At 40.0% G+C, this 21,468-nt stretch overlaps 1 protein-coding gene across 7 annotated transcripts in view; it reads right to left on the bottom strand.

Moving 5' to 3' along the window:
- CALD1 (caldesmon 1) overlaps positions 1 to 21,468 on the bottom strand; it is a 188,303-nt gene that overhangs the window by 89,254 nt on the left and 77,581 nt on the right. For 6 of the 7 annotated variants that reach the window (XM_019825826.3, XM_045052782.1, XM_019825825.3 and 3 more), the window contains one exon: positions 12,703 to 12,812. In XM_019825826.3, coding sequence (XP_019681385.1) covers positions 12,703 to 12,773 — 71 coding nt within the window. In that variant the 5' untranslated portion in view covers positions 12,774 to 12,812. Of the gene's footprint in view, positions 1 to 12,702; positions 12,813 to 13,502; positions 13,647 to 21,468 lie in introns of those variants that run through there. The other variant, XM_019825827.3, reaches the window with a different exon arrangement.

The raw sequence follows: 21,468 nt of genomic DNA, 5'->3' as shown, positions 1-21,468 counted from the left end.
TTTACAAAATTTCATTCTGTTCAGTTTGTAACCCACGGAACTTCTGTAGCAATGATACTCCCTGGGTAGCCAGGATATACTCTGAGGATGCTGGCTCAGAAAACAGATTTTTGGCTTTCATGGTTGGGTAGGAAGAGTTATAGGCTCTTAAAAGGGGAGTAGCAGGAAGGAAGGGCATCAGATATCAACTCTTGCTATATACCAAGGCTCCTCAACGGTAGTTTCTCATCTTGTTCATCAAGGGAGAAGAAATGGTGGGTGAATATTAGGTCCCTCAAATGGGCCCCACTGAAAAATCAAGATTTACACAACAGTTGATTAGAGAAACAGAAGGACTGTTCAAGGAAGGCGTGGGCAGAGGTCTACATCTACTAGAGTTGCCAACAGTGCCTTGGGGAAGATGCAGTGTAATCGTACCTGCTGAGGCTTCATGTCTTTGAACCAGCACAATAACCCATCATCTCATCCTGCTCGCTCGTCTATTCGCTTCCTGCCCATTTATTTTCCCTGCTAGTCTCTTGAGTTCCCCAGAAAGACCTGCCAACAGTGCAAGGTTTTCCGTGGGAATAAAAAATGGGTGACTGCTGTTATTCGGAGTAGGTAGAGTCCAGGGACTAGCTCCAGAAAGAAAGGACGCTTTCATTATCTAGTTGCTGGTGCCGGTGCAGAGAGTTATCAAGCTTACATTTGCAGAGCCCCTCGTTATGCAAAACTCCCACCGGACAATAAGACCCAGGTTAGCTTTAGGCAAATAAAAAGCACATATTGAGTAATCTTCTGGCAACTTATCAGCTGGATTCCTAAATGGTACAGGAAAATGGAAGCTAGTGAAGATGTGATATGGGATAGTCCATGTCACCCACAATGGAAAATATGAACATTGGAAGAATTTCCTATTCTAAACAATGTGCAGTTTAAAATACACTCTCTGGAGACTCTCCTGAATGTACAGGCTTATGGCTGCTATTTATAGTGGTTGATGTGTACTTTACCAAGATTTTTATTCCAGCAAAGGAACTGTATGCGATGTAGGGAGTTATTAAAATGGAAAATAAACTCTCACATTTTAACTTGGTCAATTGGTACTAGTCTCAAATGCAATGTCAGATCTCACCAATCTAGACTAACTGGAAGAGAGGCCAATACAAATTATGGGATATTTAAAAAAAAAATTTTTTTTTTAACGTTTATTTATTTTTGAGACAGAGAGAGAGACAGAGCATGAATGGGGGAGGGTCAGAGAGAGGGAGACACAGAATCCGAAACAGGCTCCAGGCTCCGAGCTGTCAGCACAGAGCCCGACGCGGGGCTCGAACCCACGGACCACGAGATCATGACCCAAGCCGAAGTCGGAAGCCCAACCGACTGAGCCACCCAGGGGCCCCAAATTATGGGATATTTTAAAAGAAATTTAGTTTTGAAAGTATGTTCAAAACTGGCCACTTCTGCCAGGTTAAGAAAACATCAGAAACTTGTTTAACAATTGTATACATAAAGATGATTTATAATTAGCAAATTAAGCTTTTAAAAGTAAGTGAATGTTTCCAAAGTTCTTAAAAAATTACATTCTTACAAAACTGCTGATGAACACTGCTTACTAGGTAGCACACTAGTGAAAAGAACTGATTCTATTTACAAAACATGCTCATTATTCCTCTTTAACGTCATTCATGATGAATGAGAATCCACTTAACAGCCACTACGACATCATTCCAACATGCTCATGCTTCCATTGCAGTGGTACTTTCTTATAATACTGCTAAGGACTTTGGGGATAATAAAGGTCAAGAACTTCCCTTGCAGACTTCAAAGCAATAGATTTCCCTTGACTAAGAATTAGGAATAGTCTGTAAGGATTCCTGTCTATCAGTCCACCTGGCCAAATGAAGGCTACAAATGCAGATCTCTTACATCTGGCTGGTCAGTGAGAAAAACCAATGGGCAGAATCTATAGATTCAACATACACATTTGATGGCCTTTGTTACATTTTTATTTGATTTTGATGAAAATTCTTTGTTTGTAGAGAATTCTTGGTGTGTAATTCTCCTCCAAGGTTCCCAGCCTTAGACAGCAGAAGGACTCCTTCGGACCTGTGTGTTTAGAAAGGCCCTCTCAGGCAATAATGGCCTCTCATTAACATTTTCAACAGAGTTTGGAGAGAATCTTTAGAATTCCCTGGATCACAGGTCTGGAAAAACTATCACCTAATTCAGGTTATCTTATTTAGAATTTTATTTAAAAATAAATGAATTACTCAGGATACTAGTTACTTCTGTTGGAGAGGCAAGGGGGTGGGATTGGAGAGGTCAGTTTAAAGTTTCAATGGTATTGGAAATTTTCTAGATCTTAAAGCTCAGTGATAACTTTATGATATATGCATTACAATGATTTACAACTTCTGTATGCCTTAATAGTATCATTTTGCATGTATCAACTATTTCATAATAAAAATCATGAATTTAGAATAAAATGATTAAAAATTATTTTGTGAATAATGAGTACCCAATTTCTTTATATTATTGGTACAGTATTTATATATACGGTTGAGAGGCTTTTGATTACTGCGTTAGTGGTACAGAAACCATAATTATGTAATATGAAAAAAAGAAATGATATTTCCACAAGGCAAAATAAAACTATGTAAAATATATGATTAATTGAATATTAGATATATAACTTATTGAGATAAAGACCAGTAGGGAAAATGACTCTTAGAAATAAGAAGGCAGATTTTCTTTTCAGCACGGAGACATCATATCCATACTTCTCCTATCACTGTCAAGGCAGGCTGCTAAAACAGATTTGAAATGGTCGAGATTAGACCAAACTGTCTGAAGACATGGGGGCTGTGCATATATTCAGTGATTCTTGGGGACCTGACCCGGAAAGGGCTTTCCTGATAGCTTCTTCCTTACCATGTCTTCTAGCCAGCCAAAAATACAGTAACAACAAGTATTATTTACTGAGCACTAGTCAAATATTCATTTCATTTCTTTCTTCCATTCCCCCTGCCACCTTCCTTCCTTCCTTCCTTCCTTCCTTCCTTCCTTCCTTCCTTCCTTCCTTCCTTCCTCCTTTCCTTTCCTTTCCTTTCCTTTCCTTTCCTTTCCTTTCCTTTCCTTCCTTCTTTCCTTTCTACCTACCTACCTACCTACCTACATATCATCTATCTATCTGTCATCTATCCATCTAGTGCTTTCTAATCTACATGAAACCTTATGAGCTTTTATGATGGCCATTTTCCTGATGAGAAAATGGGCTTAGAGAGGCTAAGGGTTATCCTTGGTAACCCTGCTGGGATTCAAACCCAAGTCTGAAGGATCCTGCACTCTGAAAGGCATTATATCTGTGTCCCCCTCCAGTGTGTCCTATCCTCTCAACAAATAGTAGTGATAAAGATGAAACACAAAATCTTTAAGGAATCAAATCAGTTCTTTCACATACTTAGTGAGAAAAATCCTTTGATGAGTTTGCACTGCTAAATGAAACCAGTAAGGATAAAGAAATTCTACATAATAACTTAGTATCATAATTAAGCTTTGTTTAAAGAAATGCTCCCAAGATAACATATGCCAAATAAAAGACTTTGAAAATTGATGGCAGATAGGGTTCTATTTGCAAAATCACCAGTTTTTTTTTTTCCTTCTTGACTTGGCAAAATTGGATTCCCAGTTCCTAACAATTAATCATTTTCATTCTGCCTATCCACTTATCTTTCTTTGCTTTTCCTTTTCCTTCCCATGAAGTAATCTGAAATAATCTCCTTTAGAAATATTATCAATAAATTGTTTTCAAATAAAAAAAAACCACACTCTACGTGCAATACATTCTAGTATATATATTTCCCCAGAAGTCATCTCAATTGTCCTAATCAATAGCTGGGACATTTGTTACTGACAGCTCCATTTATTCAGGGAGATGAATAAATACACAGTGCAAGAAGGCTCTACCTCAGCTTAGCTGGGTGATCTTGAGGAGGTCAGCATCCCAAGACTTAAGTTTCTTCATATGTAAAATGAAGCTTTTAAAATTCATTAGATGAGGGATTCTTGGCCCAAGTTTCATGGGCCCCCCAGAGGTCTGTGGATGGAGGTTCATGACGCCACTGAAAATAGTGCCAAGTTTTGAGGGTGCATATGTGCATTTTTCTTGGAGGAGGGTCTATAGCTTTCATCAGAGACTCAAAGTAGTGTGTGGTCCAAAAGTGAAAAAGTAACATTCCACTGAAGAAGATTATCTATAAGGTCAGTGACAGCCGTAAGCTTTTATGAGTGATGATGTGACTGTCTCTGTCCTAATGGTGAATATAGTCTTATTGAGAAAAATCCAAAGAAAAGTCAAGAGCAGTTATGCCAACATCCTTTTTTGGCTTGCGGGGGAAAACTTGATCTTCTCTGTTTCTATTTTTCTGTGAAATGGGAATAACACAGGAGAGTTTTAGAAGGCAAACAAAACAATGACTGTGTCTACACATGTAAGCAATTTACCTGAATAAGCATAAAGAACAGTCCAATTAGGCCCAATAGCCTTATTCAGTCTGTTTCTTTGAATGATTTTTCCCCATCTCAGGGAGTTATTTTGGCATTGTGGAGATGATGGAATTTTAGCCAAGACAACCAGTTGAAACATGAAAAATTCCATTGATCAATCTGTTGCAATAGAAAGGTTTTGAGATTTGGGGCAGGCAGAACTGGACTGCACTCCCTAGCTATGTGAAGTTGGATATGTTACTTAACCTTTCAGTCCTATAGATTCCTAAGCTATAAAACAGGGGCAACAATATCCAGGTCTGCTATAGACTGAATGTTTGCTGCCCTCCTCTGCACTCAGATGTTGCAACCTAACACCCATTGTGATGGTATTTGGAGTTGGGGATTTGCAGAGGTGATTAGGTCATGAGGATGGCACCCTGATGAACGGGATAAGTGCCCTTTATAAAAGAGACTCCAGAGAACACAGCTGCCCCTCCCACCATGTTAGGACACAGCAAGAAGGCAGTTGTCAATGAACCAGGAAGCAGAACCTCACAGGTATGGATTCTGATGGCACCTTGATCTTGGACTTCCCAGCCTCTAGAAATGCTCCTGTTGTTTAAAAGCCACCCAATCTATGGTATTCTGGTATAGCAGCCTGAACAGACTAAATAAGGACACAGCGTTGTTTTGATAATTAAATTACATAAGGTCTATGAAGTATACCACCTAATCTGGCCCTTGGTTGATGCTAAACAAATGATGGTTCCTTCTTTCTAACACTAGATGAGAAATTTGGCTGGTACTCTTTCCCACTTGAGAACTATTTTTGCTGAACTGAACCCTTCAGGTAAAATTCTGAGTTATGTTTTACATATGTAATATCTTAAATAAAAGACATAATTGATGATTTGGAAAATTAACCACGTGGCTACAGTAGGTGATTTTTAAAGTTTTTATTTTATTTATTTATTTTTGAGAGAGAGAGAGAGGGAGAGAACATGTGAGCAAGGGAGGGGCAGAGAGAGAGAGAGAGAGAGAAGGAGAGAGAGAGAGAGAGAGAGAGAGAGAGAGAGAGAGAGAGAGAGAGAGAGAGAGAATCCCAAGCAGACTTTGCACTGTCAGTGAAAAGCCTGACACGGGGCTTGAACTCATGAACCAAAATCAAGAGTTGGACACTTAACCAACTAAGCCACCCAGGTGCTCCTAGATTTTCAATTTCTATTGAATGACTGTCATGTTGGGTAGATCCTAGACTCTTGATGCTCCACGGGCCACCTTAAAGTGGGATACTTTTAGCAGCAGAAGAACTGTTTGGTTAGTGGAAACTGGTCCCAGGATGCCTTTTATAATTTAATCACTTACAACTTAATAGAGGAATAAATCATGTCTATTTAGAATGAGAGAACAAGAGAGGGACGATATGAATATGCATATATATTTTGATTCTTCATGTTGCTGGACACAAATAAGTAAGGAAAGATCTCTTAGGTGAAAAATATCTATCTTATTTTGTCCAGGTTCTACATTCCAGATGGGCTGATCTCAAACCATATCAAGTTAAATACAAAAACCTTACAGAAGTAGTTTAAAATCTCTTCCAAACAAATTACTTGAAAAAAGCCTTTTAACTTAAAGGAGAAATGTAGATACAGGTCCTAACACTTGTTTTGCTCCTTGGAGCAATAGATTTTCTGAGAGCACTGAGATTTTCCGAGTGATAGTTTTGAGCAAATTTAGCTACTCTAATAATTTAGACATTTTGAAAGGAATATTTTACTTAACTTCCTAATGAGGAAAAATTTTCCGATTACAGAATAACAAAAAATTACATTTGAAAGATTTGATTTAAAATTTCAAGGCCACAATGCCACGCGTTGTAAATAAAAGTGTCTTTGGGTATGTATGTTGTACAACCATTGATTGGCCACACTGTTAACTCCCATAGAAATGTTTTAGTGACAGAGTTCTGGGAGGGAGCTACTTAGACTCGGTGGATTTCTAAAAATTGTTTGTTTTTCTACTGTAGTGAAAATATTTACTTTCAAATGTCTAATCATCAGTATATTTCAGAGGCTCATAAAAATGTATGAACGATGACAACAGGAGGAGTGTTTTCATTCCTTTTATTTATGTCTATGAGCCTCTGAATCTGATAACGCCACTCCACAATAAGGGCTTTTCTTCTGATCTGAAAGAGAAGCTCACGTCGGATGTGGAAAGCATGAGCCAGGAATGTAATGAGTTCATGTCTTGAAAAGTGGGGGAGCAGCTTGTTGTGAGAACGAGCCCAGCACTGGGAAGCGTGTCTGACTGGAGATCTCATGGAGAGAACATCACCGCAGGTTTCTTAGCAGATACACCCAAGCTCAAAATCCTTTTGGCCACATGTAAAAGAAGAGCTCAACCTGAATCAGTGTTGATTCTTCTGGCTGAGACAGCACAGTCTTTCCTCAGACTTTGTCACCAATCACATTCACTCAAAACTCTTCACTAAGTAACATTCCTGCCCTTTATCTTGCCTAAGGTTCTTGTAGCCTCAGAAGTATGGAAAGAAAATCTTCATATTTTTTTATTTTGCTTGATGGTAAATGTAAAGTATGTCTTCATTTCTTTGTGTGTTATAAAGAATCGAATTAGAAAACTATATAGTGATGTTTATTAAAATTCAATAATAAAATTATTATTTTCATCTATTGAGTGTTATTCAATAAACGAAAATAATAATTCAATAAATGATTATATAATAAACACCAGATGATTAGTACTATGTTAATGCTTTCATGTATTATCCCTTTGTTTCCCCATAAAAACCCTAAGAGGTGAATATTATTTCCCGCATTTAATAGAGGAGAAAACAAGGTTAGAAATATCGAATAATCTGTAAGGTCATGTAGCTAATAAGTGGCAGACCTGGGATCTGACAGCACAGCCCACACCCTTGACTGCTAAGCTCTACTGTCTCTCACTGCTGACACATGCTTCTTCATGCATGTACAATACACATGTTCTATTCAGACAGACACCCCTACTGCTGGTGCTGTGATCAGTCCATCTTTGCCAGATACATACAAAAGACTTAGCATTCTTTTCCACTTCTACTTTCTACTTGAATAGGAAGAGAGCTGGATTTGACCCCTTTGAAAATATTTCCTCTTCCCCTACATTTTCTCCCTTGAAATGTATGTATTCCCTGATGATACAAAAGCACCTGCATAAATAATCCAGTGTGAGATGGATTAGTACACAGATGGGAGGAGAAATGGAGGCAAAGGAATCAAGTGTTAATAAAGATACATATAGACCAGGGGAAAATGCATTACGAAGCACTGAGAAATAGATAAAGGCAGAGAGGTAGTGAAATAAAAGACAGATAAAGAAAGGGAACAGAATATACCCATTAATATTTTATTCTCATAATACAGGTGAAGAATAATAAAGAGCAAAACTAATTATTTGTTCAAATATGTAATTGATTTAAAAATACAGTTTAATTTGAGATGTGTACAAATAGTATCTTACACTTAGAAACAATGCATTTAGAGTTTTCAATGGTTACTTGCTTAATTTATTCTACTGAAATTATTTCCTCTCCTTTTTGGTCAAGATTGCTCTAAAGTTACTAATCCACCTAGGATGTGAGCTTTGTGACTGTTGGGGCACTGCCTAGACTGGTGACCACTCATCCCTATGATTCAGTATAGTATCTTGCACTTTATAGATAGTCAATACATTTTTTTTGATGACCAAATGAAGTGCCTCCTTTTACCAAATCTAAAGACCTCATCTTAAGGAGTCTAGAGTAGCAGCCAAATGGAGGACATGGACAAGGTGAATAACAAAAAAATGCACAGGTTAAGGGCAGGAGAAGAAGGGAAGGAGGTTTTTGATTAACTAGGTTCACAGTCTAGGTTATGGGAAGCCAGATGATTTGAAATGGACGAGATGAGAACCCGCAGAATGAGGGAGGTATATGATATTCTCAGGGCAGCTGTGATACAATGAGTACACGCCAGCCCCAAACCCTTGAAAGCCAGCATGGCACAAGGGTTAGCTTTTTAAATAATCTTTTAAATGTATTCTGACGAATGAAATGTAGAAGAATCTGGCTTGTTTTAATTTGTGGTTATAACATCTGGTGAGAGTACAAGTTTTAAATTATTTGTCATTGCAAAGTAGAACTGCACCTGCTAGTCAAGCTCAATAACAACTAATTGAAATAACAGGGTATTTTATTTGGAAAGCCTCTGTGTGTAAGAAGTGGAAATCAACAAAACTTTCTCTTGTCTCTGTTGTCCCTTCTCCCACATGGGCTGCAGGGGTATAGCATACAAAGGGCATAAGCCACCTTTAGTAAGTATCAATGAATATCAGGGTACAAATTATATTTGAGGATATAAATACGTAGTTTCTTGATCATCACTTGGTTTTGTACAGGTTGAAAAGCAGTAGACATACTCTTACCAATTCTGTCATTCTGTTGGTCTATCCTCAGGGCCCAAAATAGGGCTTGGAACAGAGTAGATGCCCAATTAAAATTTGTTGAAGGTGTGAATGAATGAATCTGCAGCTCTGAGCCTTGGGGCCACTCAATTCTTGCTAACTGACTTCACTGGCACTCCTGATTTGGGTTGAGTTCTTTCTTTTAGTTCCCTGAATCCAAAGGAAAGTTAGGTCTTCTCCAGTCTGGCCCCGGGTATTATGGCCAGGGCCATAGAGTCACATTTTCCAAAATGGAAAGTGCCTTATTGTTTTATGTAAATATATGATTATTATTAAAAAGTTAGACAAACCAAAGGCAAAGGAAAGTAAAAATGACCACCAAGTCCCCAGAGAAAACACTGACTCCAGCTACAGATGAGGAAGCCAAGGTCTAAAGATAAAGGAAGAGGGATTTGCTCAGGCTCTTCTACATCCTTTATCTTCAGATCAAACCATGATTTTAGATGGCCCTTGATTTCTGGTTCTGGCCATCTGTTTCCTGTACACACCCTGAACTTTACCATCAAAGTTGGCTGGACCATAAAACCTGACCTTCCCTTTCCCATAAATGATCAGATTTTACAAAATCCGAAAGAGTGAACACGGACTTACTTAACACGCCCCAGAATAACAGAACTAGAAGGTTCATCTTGAAACGTGAAAAGGTAACAGTCCGAATGTAAGGAGGTCCTTAAATACTCCTTTCAAAAAAAAAAAAAAATTGAAAGGAAGAAAGAAAGGGAATTAGATGAAACATAGTATTCTAAAAAAATTAACAGAGAGAAATGTAAATTTAAAAGAGTAGGATAAATTTGTGTAAATTTATTGTAGAGTATTAAGGGTACCTAACTAAGCTTCACTGAGTACATTCCTTTTATGATTGACTTTAAAGGAAGACATGTTCTTCCACACAAAACAGAAAAGTGGAAGGAATAAACCATGGAGGTGTGTGGAAAGTTCTTAAGCAAAATTCTGGTTCTAAAGAAAGAGTTTATTCACTGTAATTACAGTATGGCTCTAGCCACAGCAATACAGTAGTACTGCTCCCTTCACATTGATTCCCCATCTTCCTGTTCACCTGGAAAGCAAAGACACTGAAGGTACTGATTTAGCCTGATGCTCAATTTCCTGTTCTCTTTCCTGAGTCCTTCTAGCCCCATACTCTGAGCCTGGTCTGTGTTTTGACCTTGCTATACTTTGATTTCCTAGCATGACGTGAGGGACATAAAGGCAGAAGCCATGGCTATTTGTATCTCACCATTGCTTGTCCTGTCCCTAGCACAGACACTGAAATTTGGTTGGTGCTTAATAAGTATTTGTCATGTAAAGATATCTCATCAGCTTGCAGTTGAATCTGAGGCCATATAACACATCACTAGAAAGAGTAAGAGGTACGTCCTACTGGGCCTGGACACTGCCTAGAAGGTTGTGATGTCCACTCCACACGGATGCTCTCCCTGGTTCTCCCCATTTCCTTGACATTTTTGTCTCCTCTGATGGTTTCTATTACATTTTTATGATCTTACACTTGCTTTCTTGACCCTATCACAACCACCTTCAGCTTTGGTACTACCATACTGGGTGAGCCCAAACTTAGTCTCTAATAATAATTTCTTTCCCTTTCTGAAAAAAGATAGAACGTTTCTACCTCCAAATGCCTAGAGGGAATCTCCATTTGGATGTGGTTTCTACCTGAAATTAAACAGCCCCCCCCCCCCCCACCATGTACACCCAAGAATGGAACAAGTTTCTCCATCTAGAACACTGTGGGAGATTCCCAGCTCCACAGACTTAATTAAATTCTCTGGAATTGCCTTTGAGTTTCTCCCTCTCCTGAAAGGTCTGCTAATTTTCCCTCCATAAAGACTCCCATATTTGGCCCTCATTTCCATATTTGCTGCCCCAATTCAGGGTCTCATTACTATATGTTCAATACTAACTCTTCCCACACTCTAGTGCACTGTAGATCACTCTCCAACGTATCTCATCACACACAGCACCCCCTGTTAAGTCTCTATTGCCCTGCATGGGAAATAGAAACACCCAAGATGTGTGAGTCCAGCTCATTCCTCGTGAAGCAATCAATAGGTCTCTTATACCAGGATTCTTATTTCCACCTCTCTGCTTTTCCTGGTGTCATTTTCTCGCCAAGATGGCTCTCCTTTTACTCTTCATCACTATTACGGCATCCTCCACGGACTACCACTTCCAAGGAGCTTTTTCGGACTAGTTTCACCACAGGATGATGACTGCCCTTCCTTGGCACTGATGTTTAGTTCTGGCTATCTATATGGCTACATTGCTGTTCCTTACTTGCTTAGACAATGATAATGGTTAAAAAATAAAAACAACAACGACTACTACCATTTATGGAAGTCTGCTATGTGTCAGGTACCAACTAGGCCATTTATGAAGTTCAATAATCTCCACAACAACCACACAAGTTCTGCAGACATTATGCCTACTTCACAAATATGGCAACTGTGGCTTAGAGAGAAGTCACTTACTCATGGCCACACAGCTCATTAGTGGCTAAGAGCAGGGACTTGAACCCACACAGCCCAGGTACCATTCATGGTGTCATATTTATGGACATAGACATTCCATGAATGGCAGCCTTCTCCGACCAAGCTGATCCAAAGCAGTAATTTTACCTTCTTCTTTTGGGTTCTCCATACACACACACAGAGCCTACAGCACCAAATACTTTTGTTATAGGTGTTAAGTTTCCCATTTTCTACTGCAGGATCACTAAGGGATCACCTTACTACCATCTTTTCACCTGTGCATTGGAATTTGTGTGAGGCAACGTCGATTTAATTATAAGAACATTATTTAACACTTTTCTTCCTGTGAATGCCTACTCTGTCTGATGTAAGCCACATTAAACGCCACTGTCCTTCGCTCTAAGGCCTAAAATTTTACGATATGCATTTATGCCCCATGCTTCCAATGTCATTGCTTTATTTCCCCAGCCTGCCCTTGAAGTCACCACGACATACAACATGACAGCTTCCAACTAGACTCAGAATATCCACAGTAACAAACTCCATTAACTATTAACCTCTAATACATGGATTACTGGACTTGGCTACTTTTCTAATCAGAATAAAAATTGGTCACAAGATCCATCTAGGACTTATTGCCTTTGTATTTTTTAAATTTTTCAAAAGTTTATTTATTTTTGAGACACAGAGAGACAGAGCATGAATGGGGGGAGGGTCAGAGAGAGGGAGACACAGAATCTGAAGCAGGCTCCAGGCTCCGAGCTGTCAGCACAGAGCCTGACGCGGGGCTCAAACTCATGGACCGTGAAATCATGACCTGGGCCGAAGTCAGATGCTTAACCGACTGAGCCACCCAGGCGCCCCTGCCTTTGCATTTTTAGACCTAAGGCTCCCATTTCCTTGTTGGTTTCAACTGTCAGCATTTGTCATTTTTCCTGTCCTTTCAACATTATACTGCTTTTTAAACTTTTATCCACACATTGCTTTTGTCACTTAAAAATTCCACTATGAAAGGCTCTGATTTAATGCGACTGTTTGATTCCTCTAGAATCTTTTTTCCTTGATGTTGGTGTTCTTTTTTTATGTATAATTTAGAGTCATAACAGGAAAATTTTCCATCACAACTTTTGCAAAAGGTTTAGTGTACAATATATTTGGCCCTTCAGGGGGATGATCTTTGAAGCCTGAAACCAGCACTGTTAATAACAGAATACAAATAGTGTTCAACCTAGGACCTTACCTTTCTGCTTCAAGCCGCATCTCTTCCCGCTTTTGCCTCCTGAGTTCTCTGCGACGTTCAAAATCATCCATGGTGTGGCTTCAGGTCTAGGGAGACCGGAGAATCTGGACCTAACAGAGAGGAGGTAGATCGAGATCACAGATGAATCAAAGTATCATTTCCCATGAAGCACTTTAGCCTTTGGTCCCCCACCATTTTTTCATACTCTCCTTTCTTCTTTACTCCTAAGAAAAACACCTTAAGGCTGGCAAGGTAGCCAGTGACCAATTTCTGACTCCCAAGCTGAGCCTTTCATGCACTAAACAAATTCAGTCTCATTCATGAAACCATTAGAGACAAATAAATAAGATCCCAGGATTACAGTTAAAAAATGAAAATAAAAACCTCAGGAGACAGAGGGATTTTGAAGATTTGAAATATTGGTGGGATCACTTCACAGCTACCAAATGATTTTGTTCTTTGTAACTTGCTGAGCCACAGATGAAAGTTACGAAAAAGTGAACAAAGAGAGAGGAAAAGAGAAAAAGAGTGAAAAAAAAAAGAAAAGTGGCTCAAAAAGGAATATGCAGGAATGAGAGAAAAGTAAGAGAGATAAAAGAAATAAAATAATATAAGCATCAAGGCATAATCTGCATAATCTGAAAGAATATTAATATCAGAATGATAAAAAAACCACAGCAATAATACCATGAATAAGCAGAAGTCGGCAGCATTTTTAAAAGCAGTTACATATGATCAAGCCGTTTTCAGAGCTCCAAAGTCCCGGCTCTTTGTAACCCAACCATTTTATCCTTTCCTACCTCCTCCGTGATGCTTTTGATCCCAGAAAGATCTTCCCTTTCCAGCTCTTCAACTGCGAAGCCTACTTCCCTTGCACTTCTGTGCCATGAAGCCAAGTATTCCAGAATTCCCCTGCAGCCCCCAAACCCAAAATGACTACCAGAAAAGGGGAAGCGGGCTCTTTTTGTCCTTGCTTTGTTTACAGAGCTGTCAGTGGTTAGTTAAACTCGGCCTGGAATCTGGCATTTAAGGCCTGCTTGAAGATTGTTTCCTGTGTGGAGCGGGAGGCCTCCACTTCCTCTGCAATCCTAGACTCTCCGCTGCACTCAGATCACAAAAAATATTTTCCAGCCCTTTCTGTGCTTATGAGACAAGAAGTTTGCCCTGTGCAGGAAAATCAGGAGCTGTGCAAAGCCTAAAGCCATCACCGAACGGCATCTCTGTTTGTGGGGGCAAAAAGCAAAACTTAGATTTTGAAGCCAAGTTCAGAAACCTTCTCAAATAAATTGTCAGATTCTTTTATTTTCAAGCATTTTCCCCTTAAAAAAACACACAAAAACAAAAATAAAGTCTCTGCCAACAAAAATAAAACTATACAATGTTTGCATTTTCCCCCTTTCTTATCCCTTAGGGTATTACTTATACTGCATATAAATCTTTTAGAAACTCTAATTTTGGTATTTATTGGGAGTTTTAAAATTTTTAGGTGTTTTTCTATCTTACTCTTACCAAAAGTACTTTCTAAGTACTTTGCTAGTTATGAAGAAAAGAATCAGTTTTCCTTTACTATTTCATCAACCACAAGTTTCTCTACATTTTCTGGCTTGATCTCTCCATAGTTATCAGAATGAAAAAAAAAGTGACTTGAACACCCCCTGAGAGGTCATCTGGGGGTCTTTCACCTGGGGGTGGGCTCCCGTTCTGAGGACAGTGCAGGGTGAGAACAGCCCCGTGGCCAATGGGACCAAACTTTGGTTATCCGGATGCTAGGTGCAGTGAGAGAGTAAACTCTTCTCGTCCCTTTCTTCAATACAGGCTTTTGTTGTGTATGAACCACTTTGCAAATAACTACAGCAACAGCAAACAGAAATGGGAGAGGGGGGTCTGTCCCTAAGTAAACAATTTCACTTTCCTTAATTTATCCAAGTAGCTTGAAAGGCATCCTCTAAAGCCTGAGCTCCTCCCTCATCCAAGCTAAGTTGTAATGCTGGCTGCTTTTCAGTAACAACGGGCTGAGTTTCTTAGCCTATACCTCTGGTGGAGGTGCTAATAAGCAGTGATGTAAATATCCCCAAGCAGGCTGGAGAGGCACATGGTGGGCAGAGCCTGAAAGGTCTTGGAACAAACACTCACGGGCAAGTGGAACGGACTGAGAGCATGCGGTCGCTTTGGCTGACCATCCTCACTGGCTCTCTCCCCACGCAAATTCTTTTCCTGCTACCCATTCTCTCCACCTACTCCTCACCTTTTATTACTTACTTGGGCCCTTTTTTTCTTTCCCAACCACAGAAAAAGTCCATCTATCCCCTTATTTACTCATCTGGATCCTGGGGAGTATGCATCTGGGGCACTAGACGTGGGGGAGGGGGTCGCTCTATGATGCATCTACACAGACAAGTGCCTTTCCGGGTTGTGTTTTGTGGACATGTGGAGAGTGTATCTGAGGGAGAGGAGAACGCACATCTGTGTATGGTGTGGTATGACTCTCTCTTGGGGGTGTATGAGGCTGTGCGGGGGAAGGAAGGTGTGTATGTTTCTGGAAATGGTCCGCAGGTGGTCTCCCACCAGGATGGGGCTGGAGGTCCTCCTCAGTCGTCACACTCTTGTACCACAGTGCTCCTCTGAACTTCTCTGCCCCTGTCCTATTAAGGGGAGCCATGTCTGGGTGGAACTGTAAGGGGTGTTTCCCCGTTTTTGGGAGCAGCAGCTTCCATCTTCCCAGCTCCTAATCTCTCATTTCCTCCCCTTCCCCCAGTCCATGCTGAACCCCTTCCAGCAACATCGGTTAGGAAACAAACTCTCAACCAATGTAGTGACGAAATGTCAAGGCAAAGAGATTCTAGAAACCACGGAGCTCTAGAGGGTCCCAAATGGAGGTTAGCCTGAAAAAGAAATGTAGGCTAAGGGAGGTATGTACCTGTGAATGTGACAGATGGATTCTTGAAAGCTTTATGAAAAATCTAAACTTTGGAACTGTGCGGGGGTGGGGGGAGGAGGTCATGGTCATGCTATTGAAAGAACTTTGACATGACTTCTGCGTAAAGGGGGAAAGCACTTTACAAAGGCAGATGAATCATTACTGACTGACACATCTGTCTTTTCAATATGGACTCCCCAATACAAGATTTTCTTAAAACGGGGCGCATCTATGCTGGTGTAATTAAGTAGTAAGTCGGCGTTACAGATTCCTAATCGGTTAGCATGTAGCCCTTCCTTTTGGTAATGACACCACGAAATCCAGTTAAGGGCAGGAGATATGAGCATTATGAACGGATAGCTTCTAATCCACCCTCAGTTATTAGAGAGAGAAGCCACAGAGAAAGCTAAGTCCTACCTACCTTAAAATCAGCACAGACTGAATAGTGAATGGGTGTGGGGAAAGTCCTTGGCATCTTCTGGTAATGCTGCTACTGGTCTTGGAATGCATCAAGAACAAAATCTATTGTGTCAGGGACACTGGATAAGTTAATGCAGCTTCCAAAAGTAACTAACACTTATTGAACGTGTACTGTGTGTTGGGTTATTTTTCTCTTACTGTTTCTGTTTGAAATTCATGGGTGTTATTTCTCAGAGTAGTTTCAAGTTTAAAGACTAAAAGGAACAGAAAGGATAGAGCTCCTAGATACTCCCTTTCCTCCACCCCTGCCCAGTTTCTTCTATGTTTGCACTGAATCGTGTACTCACGCTGCAGAAACTGTATTGAAGACCTAACCCCTCAGAACGTGACCTTATTCAGAAATAGCGCCTTTGTATACGTAGTCAAGACGAGGCTATTAAAGAGGGCCCTATTCTAAGATGGCTGGTGTTCCTATACAAAGGGAAAATCTGGACACAGGAACAGACATACACAAGGAGAAGATAATGTGGAGACACAAGGAGAATGCCATGAGAAGGTGGAGGGCAAGGAGTACCTGAGGCTACCAGAGCTGGGAGAGAGAGACCAAACAGATCCTTCTTTAAGTGTCCTCAGAGAAAGCCCTCCTGACACCTCCATTTTGGACTTCTAGCTTCCAGAACTGTGAGACAATGTTTCTGTTGTTCTAAGTCCCTCAGGTTGTGGTACTTTGTTATGGCAGCCCTAGAAAACTAATATAGCCTAATTAACATCATGCGGTCGTGGGGCACATTTGTTACAACTGATGAACCAATACATTATTAGCTACGGTCCATAGATTACATTAGGTTTCACACTTGGTGTTATGCACGCTGAGCTTTGCCAGGTGCATGATATCATGTATTAACCATTATAGTAGCAGAATAGTTTCCCTGCCCTGAACAACCCCTATTCTCCATCTTTTCACACTTCCCTCACTCCCACCTCTACCCCAACCCTTGGCAACCACTGATCCTTTTACTGTTTTTACAATAGCTTTGCCTTTTCCAGAATGTCATACAGTTGAAATCATACAGTATGTAGCCTTTTTACACTGGTGTCTTTCACTTAGCAACGTGCATTTAAGTTTCCTCCTTGTCTTTTTGTGGCTTGATAGCTCTGCTGGGCTATTTAAAAATATGTTAAATTATTTTATCTACACAATAAACCTGTGAAGTAGCTATTAAAATCCCCATTTTACAGAATTTCAAAGTGCCTGCTCTTAAGCACTATAATATTCTTGGACTAATCCACTATTTATCTCTAGGAATTGTTTTCCCTTTCAGGAAATAAGCAAGAGTGCCCCAGGAAAGTTCTGAGAAGACTATTGTCAAGATCTCTGGTTGAATTCATTGGATCAAATTAAACTGAGATAAGAAGTGATCTTAAAAGTTACCCATGCTGGGGTGCCTGGATAGATGGCTCAGTCATTTGAGCATCCGACTTCGGCTCAGGTCATGTTCTCACAGTTTGTGGGTTTGAGCCCCACGTTGGGCTCTATGCTGACAGCTCAGAGCCTGGAGCCTGCTTCAGATTCTGGGTCTCCCTCTCTCTCTGCCCCTCCCCCACTCACATTCTGTCTCTCTCTCTCTCTCAAAAATAAATAAGCATTAAAAAAAAAGTTACCCATACCTCTTCAATTGTATGTTCATTTGGCTTAAATGATAGAATGTCATGTCTCAAAGTTCCCAATTAAATTAAACCTTGCAAATAGTAATTAAGCCTCTATTAATTTATTGTTACTTCTTTGTAAGATTCATATACCAGGATGCTCAGATTCTGGACAGCATCACTGCATACTTCTGTGATCTTAGCATTTCTTTCTTGCATTGCACCTTCCTTATTACATAACCTTCCTCTTCTGACCACTATACCCTCATTCTCAATATAACACTTTCTCTTTTATTTCAAGGAACCCTAGTGTCTCAACACTCATAACAATTATTAGGCAGATTCTTTCTGATTAGTCATCATTATTTACCCACTATAAATATCATGGTGAAATGAATTCAGTGAAGCCCCACAAAAACAAAAACAAAAAACAGGAAACACATTTACACCATCAAGACGCAATATACATTTACTGAGCATTTACTGTGGTGTTCTATTATACACACTAGGGATACAACAATGAACAAGACTGAAAAGGTGCCTGTCCTCCTGGAACTTGTATTTTAGACTTCCTTGCTTCTTTTAACTTCTACCAGGTGTATCATACCCATTTTCAACTTTGAATCACAACTATCATCTGTTTTCTGTCTTTTGTTCTCAAGATTCAGGGCTTTGTGGGAGAAAGTCAGGAGCCATGTGTTGTCTGTGAGGGTTTGTGTTAATTTCAGCTGGGTGACTACTGTGGCTCAGTGATACTTCTCCTCATCCTACATGTACTGGGGTGATTTCTGGGTGTAATATATTCCAGCAGATTCCTCACCTCTGCTCTTCAAATTATCTTCACTAACCTCAATGCTTCAATTGCCCTTCTCTACAAACCCTTGGCAAACAGTGATAGGGACTCAGGAACCTGGACTACTCCTTTCTGTGAAGTGAGGTGCTCGGACTAGATGATGTCCAAGGTTTAATCCTACTCTATATAATACTATGGTTCCATACCTGCTCTCCAATCCAGCAAAGACGGATATATCAAACATGATATGTCCATGATTCCTCCTTTCTAGGTCTAAATGATATCTAGTCTTCTAATTCTCTTCTAGTCTTCTAATTTAGAAACCATTAACCTTCCTTTCAAGCACATCATCCCATGATATCCTTGATAAAAATATTGTATTGCTTCTCAAACATGTCGTTGAATTTTCTACTTCTGCACTTTTAATTCATACATCACATCCATCTGGAATGAGTTCCTCTATCCTTTTCATTGTCCATATTCTATTCAGTCATGAATTCTGGAGTCTTCAGTTCAGACTGGATCCTTCAGTCATGAAGTCTGACTCTATTGAGTCAGACTCAAATTTCACTTCTTCATGATGGTTTTCTTAAGGACTCTAGCTTGGAAGTGATATCTCCCTCCTTGAACACCTATCATTCATTTTGGGAATAAATGTACTGCCTTGCCACAGCTCAATTGTTCTAACTAGTATTTAATTTTTTTTTAGTGTTTATTTATTTTTGAGAGAGAGAGAGTAGGGAAGGGACATGGAGTGGGGGGCGGGTGCAGAGGATCTGAAGTAGGCTCTGCACTGTCAGCAGGCAGCCCAACCTGAGGCTTGAACTCACGAACCACGAGATCACGATATGAGCTGAAGTCGGACGCTAAACCGACTGAACCAACCAGGTGCCCCTGTTCTAACTAGTATTTAAATATTTTATTGATATTTTATTTTCTATATATTTTAATTCTTAAGGCCAATAATGAAAAGATAACCACTGTATAAAAAAGTCTCTTTCCTATTGGGCATGGTAGGCACTCAGGAATTGTAGCTGATTTGAACCATTGGATTTTTACTCTAGATTTTACCATTCTGAGTATGTAAAATGTAACTCAAGCTGATTCATCTCTGTATTTTATTGACTGATCAGTGTTTACAAAGTGAATTAAAGACTTTTGTAATAGACTATATATGAATCTCAAAAGTTATATAAACCCACATTTGCAGTAGTTACACAGTAAATCTGGCAGTGTTTTCTTTCTGACTGTAGAAAATGAACTTTTGTCCTTTTTAAAAAAGTTCAATTTATCAACCTGCTTTGCTCTTTTCTGAACAGAATGGTTCATTTGGGACTCAAAAACCAAATAAACACATGGATTGTAACATACAGTTTGGACTTAACTTTAGCTCAACCTTCACCATCTTGTTCCAAAAATCTGTGCTACTTAAGAAAAAAAAAAAACACATGCAATCACCAAGGCACATTTGTCAAGATCAGCAATACAGAAATAAGAATGAATGGGATCAACCTGAGGAGCTCTGCCCTCTCAAGCTGTTTCTTTTCTCTGATCAGTGGAATCCAGAACACGAAGCTGTACTATGAGCAGGCTAACAGGTTATGACCTGTTTTTTCTCTTCATTCCTGCTCCATCTTTTATCATTACGTTCCCTCTATTTGTATTTCTCCATTTGCAAAACCCTGACAGGCTTCACATAACTAAAATCAATGTCTTTTGTGAAAGAGAGTGGCCTCTTTTCACCTTAGCAGGAATGGGCAGCTTGGGCATTTCAGACTGACCAAGTGCTGGTGTTTATATACACTGACTCTAACGCTTGGGAAGACAACACATTTAGGGATTCTAGGTTGCATCTTAAAGTGTTATCACAAACACTGCCACTTTATTTGGAGCACTTGAGATTGTTCAAACCCTGTGGCAATCATTGTTTGATTCTTAGGTAAGAAAAGTAGGTTCATCTCCATATAAAGAAAGAAGACTGAGATGTATAGAACTTTGGCACTAGCTCCTGAATAGCAGCCAATCAGTGGAAAACCAGCCCTGGTGTTTAGAATAATTTCTACACCATTCTGAGAAGTCTGAGAAAAGTGAGGAGAAGAGAAAATTTGAAACCCAATTACTTCTGTGCTCTTTTTTCTTACTTAGGGTTTAAAATACTTTTCCGTGGCAAACTCAAGGAGAATTACACTGAAAGACACAGGCTAATACCAAATCAGAACAGGTATGTGGCCACTTCTGCTCTTGGTCCCTAGAGAGAAGTAAAAGGCATAGGTGTGAATGCTATGGCAAAGATGGAAATTCTCCACCAAACTGTGTCTGTGTGAGAACAAAAATTACGTAGCTTCGCTGAAAGGAATGTATAAATGTGATAACCTAAGCTAATTCTGATGTATAAGGGTGGGGTCCTTGCCCCAACAGAACTCTCCAGCAATAGGTAGGGCTGCTGAGAAAGCGTGAACCCCTATTACTGAAAACAGTCCGGTAGAGGTGAAATGGCCATCTATTTAGGGCTGTAGGAAAAGATAGTCTTTAAGATTCTAAAGCTATGCTGTCCAGTACAGTAGCCACTAGTCACATGAGGCAATTTAAATGTAAATTAATTAAAATTAAATAAAATTCAGGGGCACCTGGGTGGCTCAGTTGGTTAAGAGTCTGGCTCTTGGGGCGCCTGGGTGGCTCAGTCGGTTAAGCATCCGACTTCGGCTCAGGTCATGATCTCGTGGTTCGTGAGTTTGAGCCCTGCGTCGGGCTCTGTGCTGACAGCTCAGAACCTGGAGCCTGTTTTGGATTCTGTGTCTCCCTCTCTCTCTCTGACCCTCTCCTGTTCATGCTCTGTCTCTCTCTGTCTCAAAAATAAATAAACGTTAAAAAAAATTAAGAAAAAAAAAAGAGTCTGGCTCTTAACTTAGGCTCAGGTCACGATCTCACAGGTTCATGCCTGGAGCCTGCTTGGGATTCTCTCTCCCTCTCTCTCTGCCCCTCCCCCCAT

This window comes from Felis catus, chromosome A2, assembly GCF_018350175.1.
Source record: "Felis catus isolate Fca126 chromosome A2, F.catus_Fca126_mat1.0, whole genome shotgun sequence".
Taxonomy (NCBI): Eukaryota; Metazoa; Chordata; class Mammalia; order Carnivora; family Felidae; genus Felis; species Felis catus.
The sequence above is the reverse complement of the archived record's forward strand: the minus strand, read 5'-3'. Positions and strand labels throughout refer to the sequence as shown.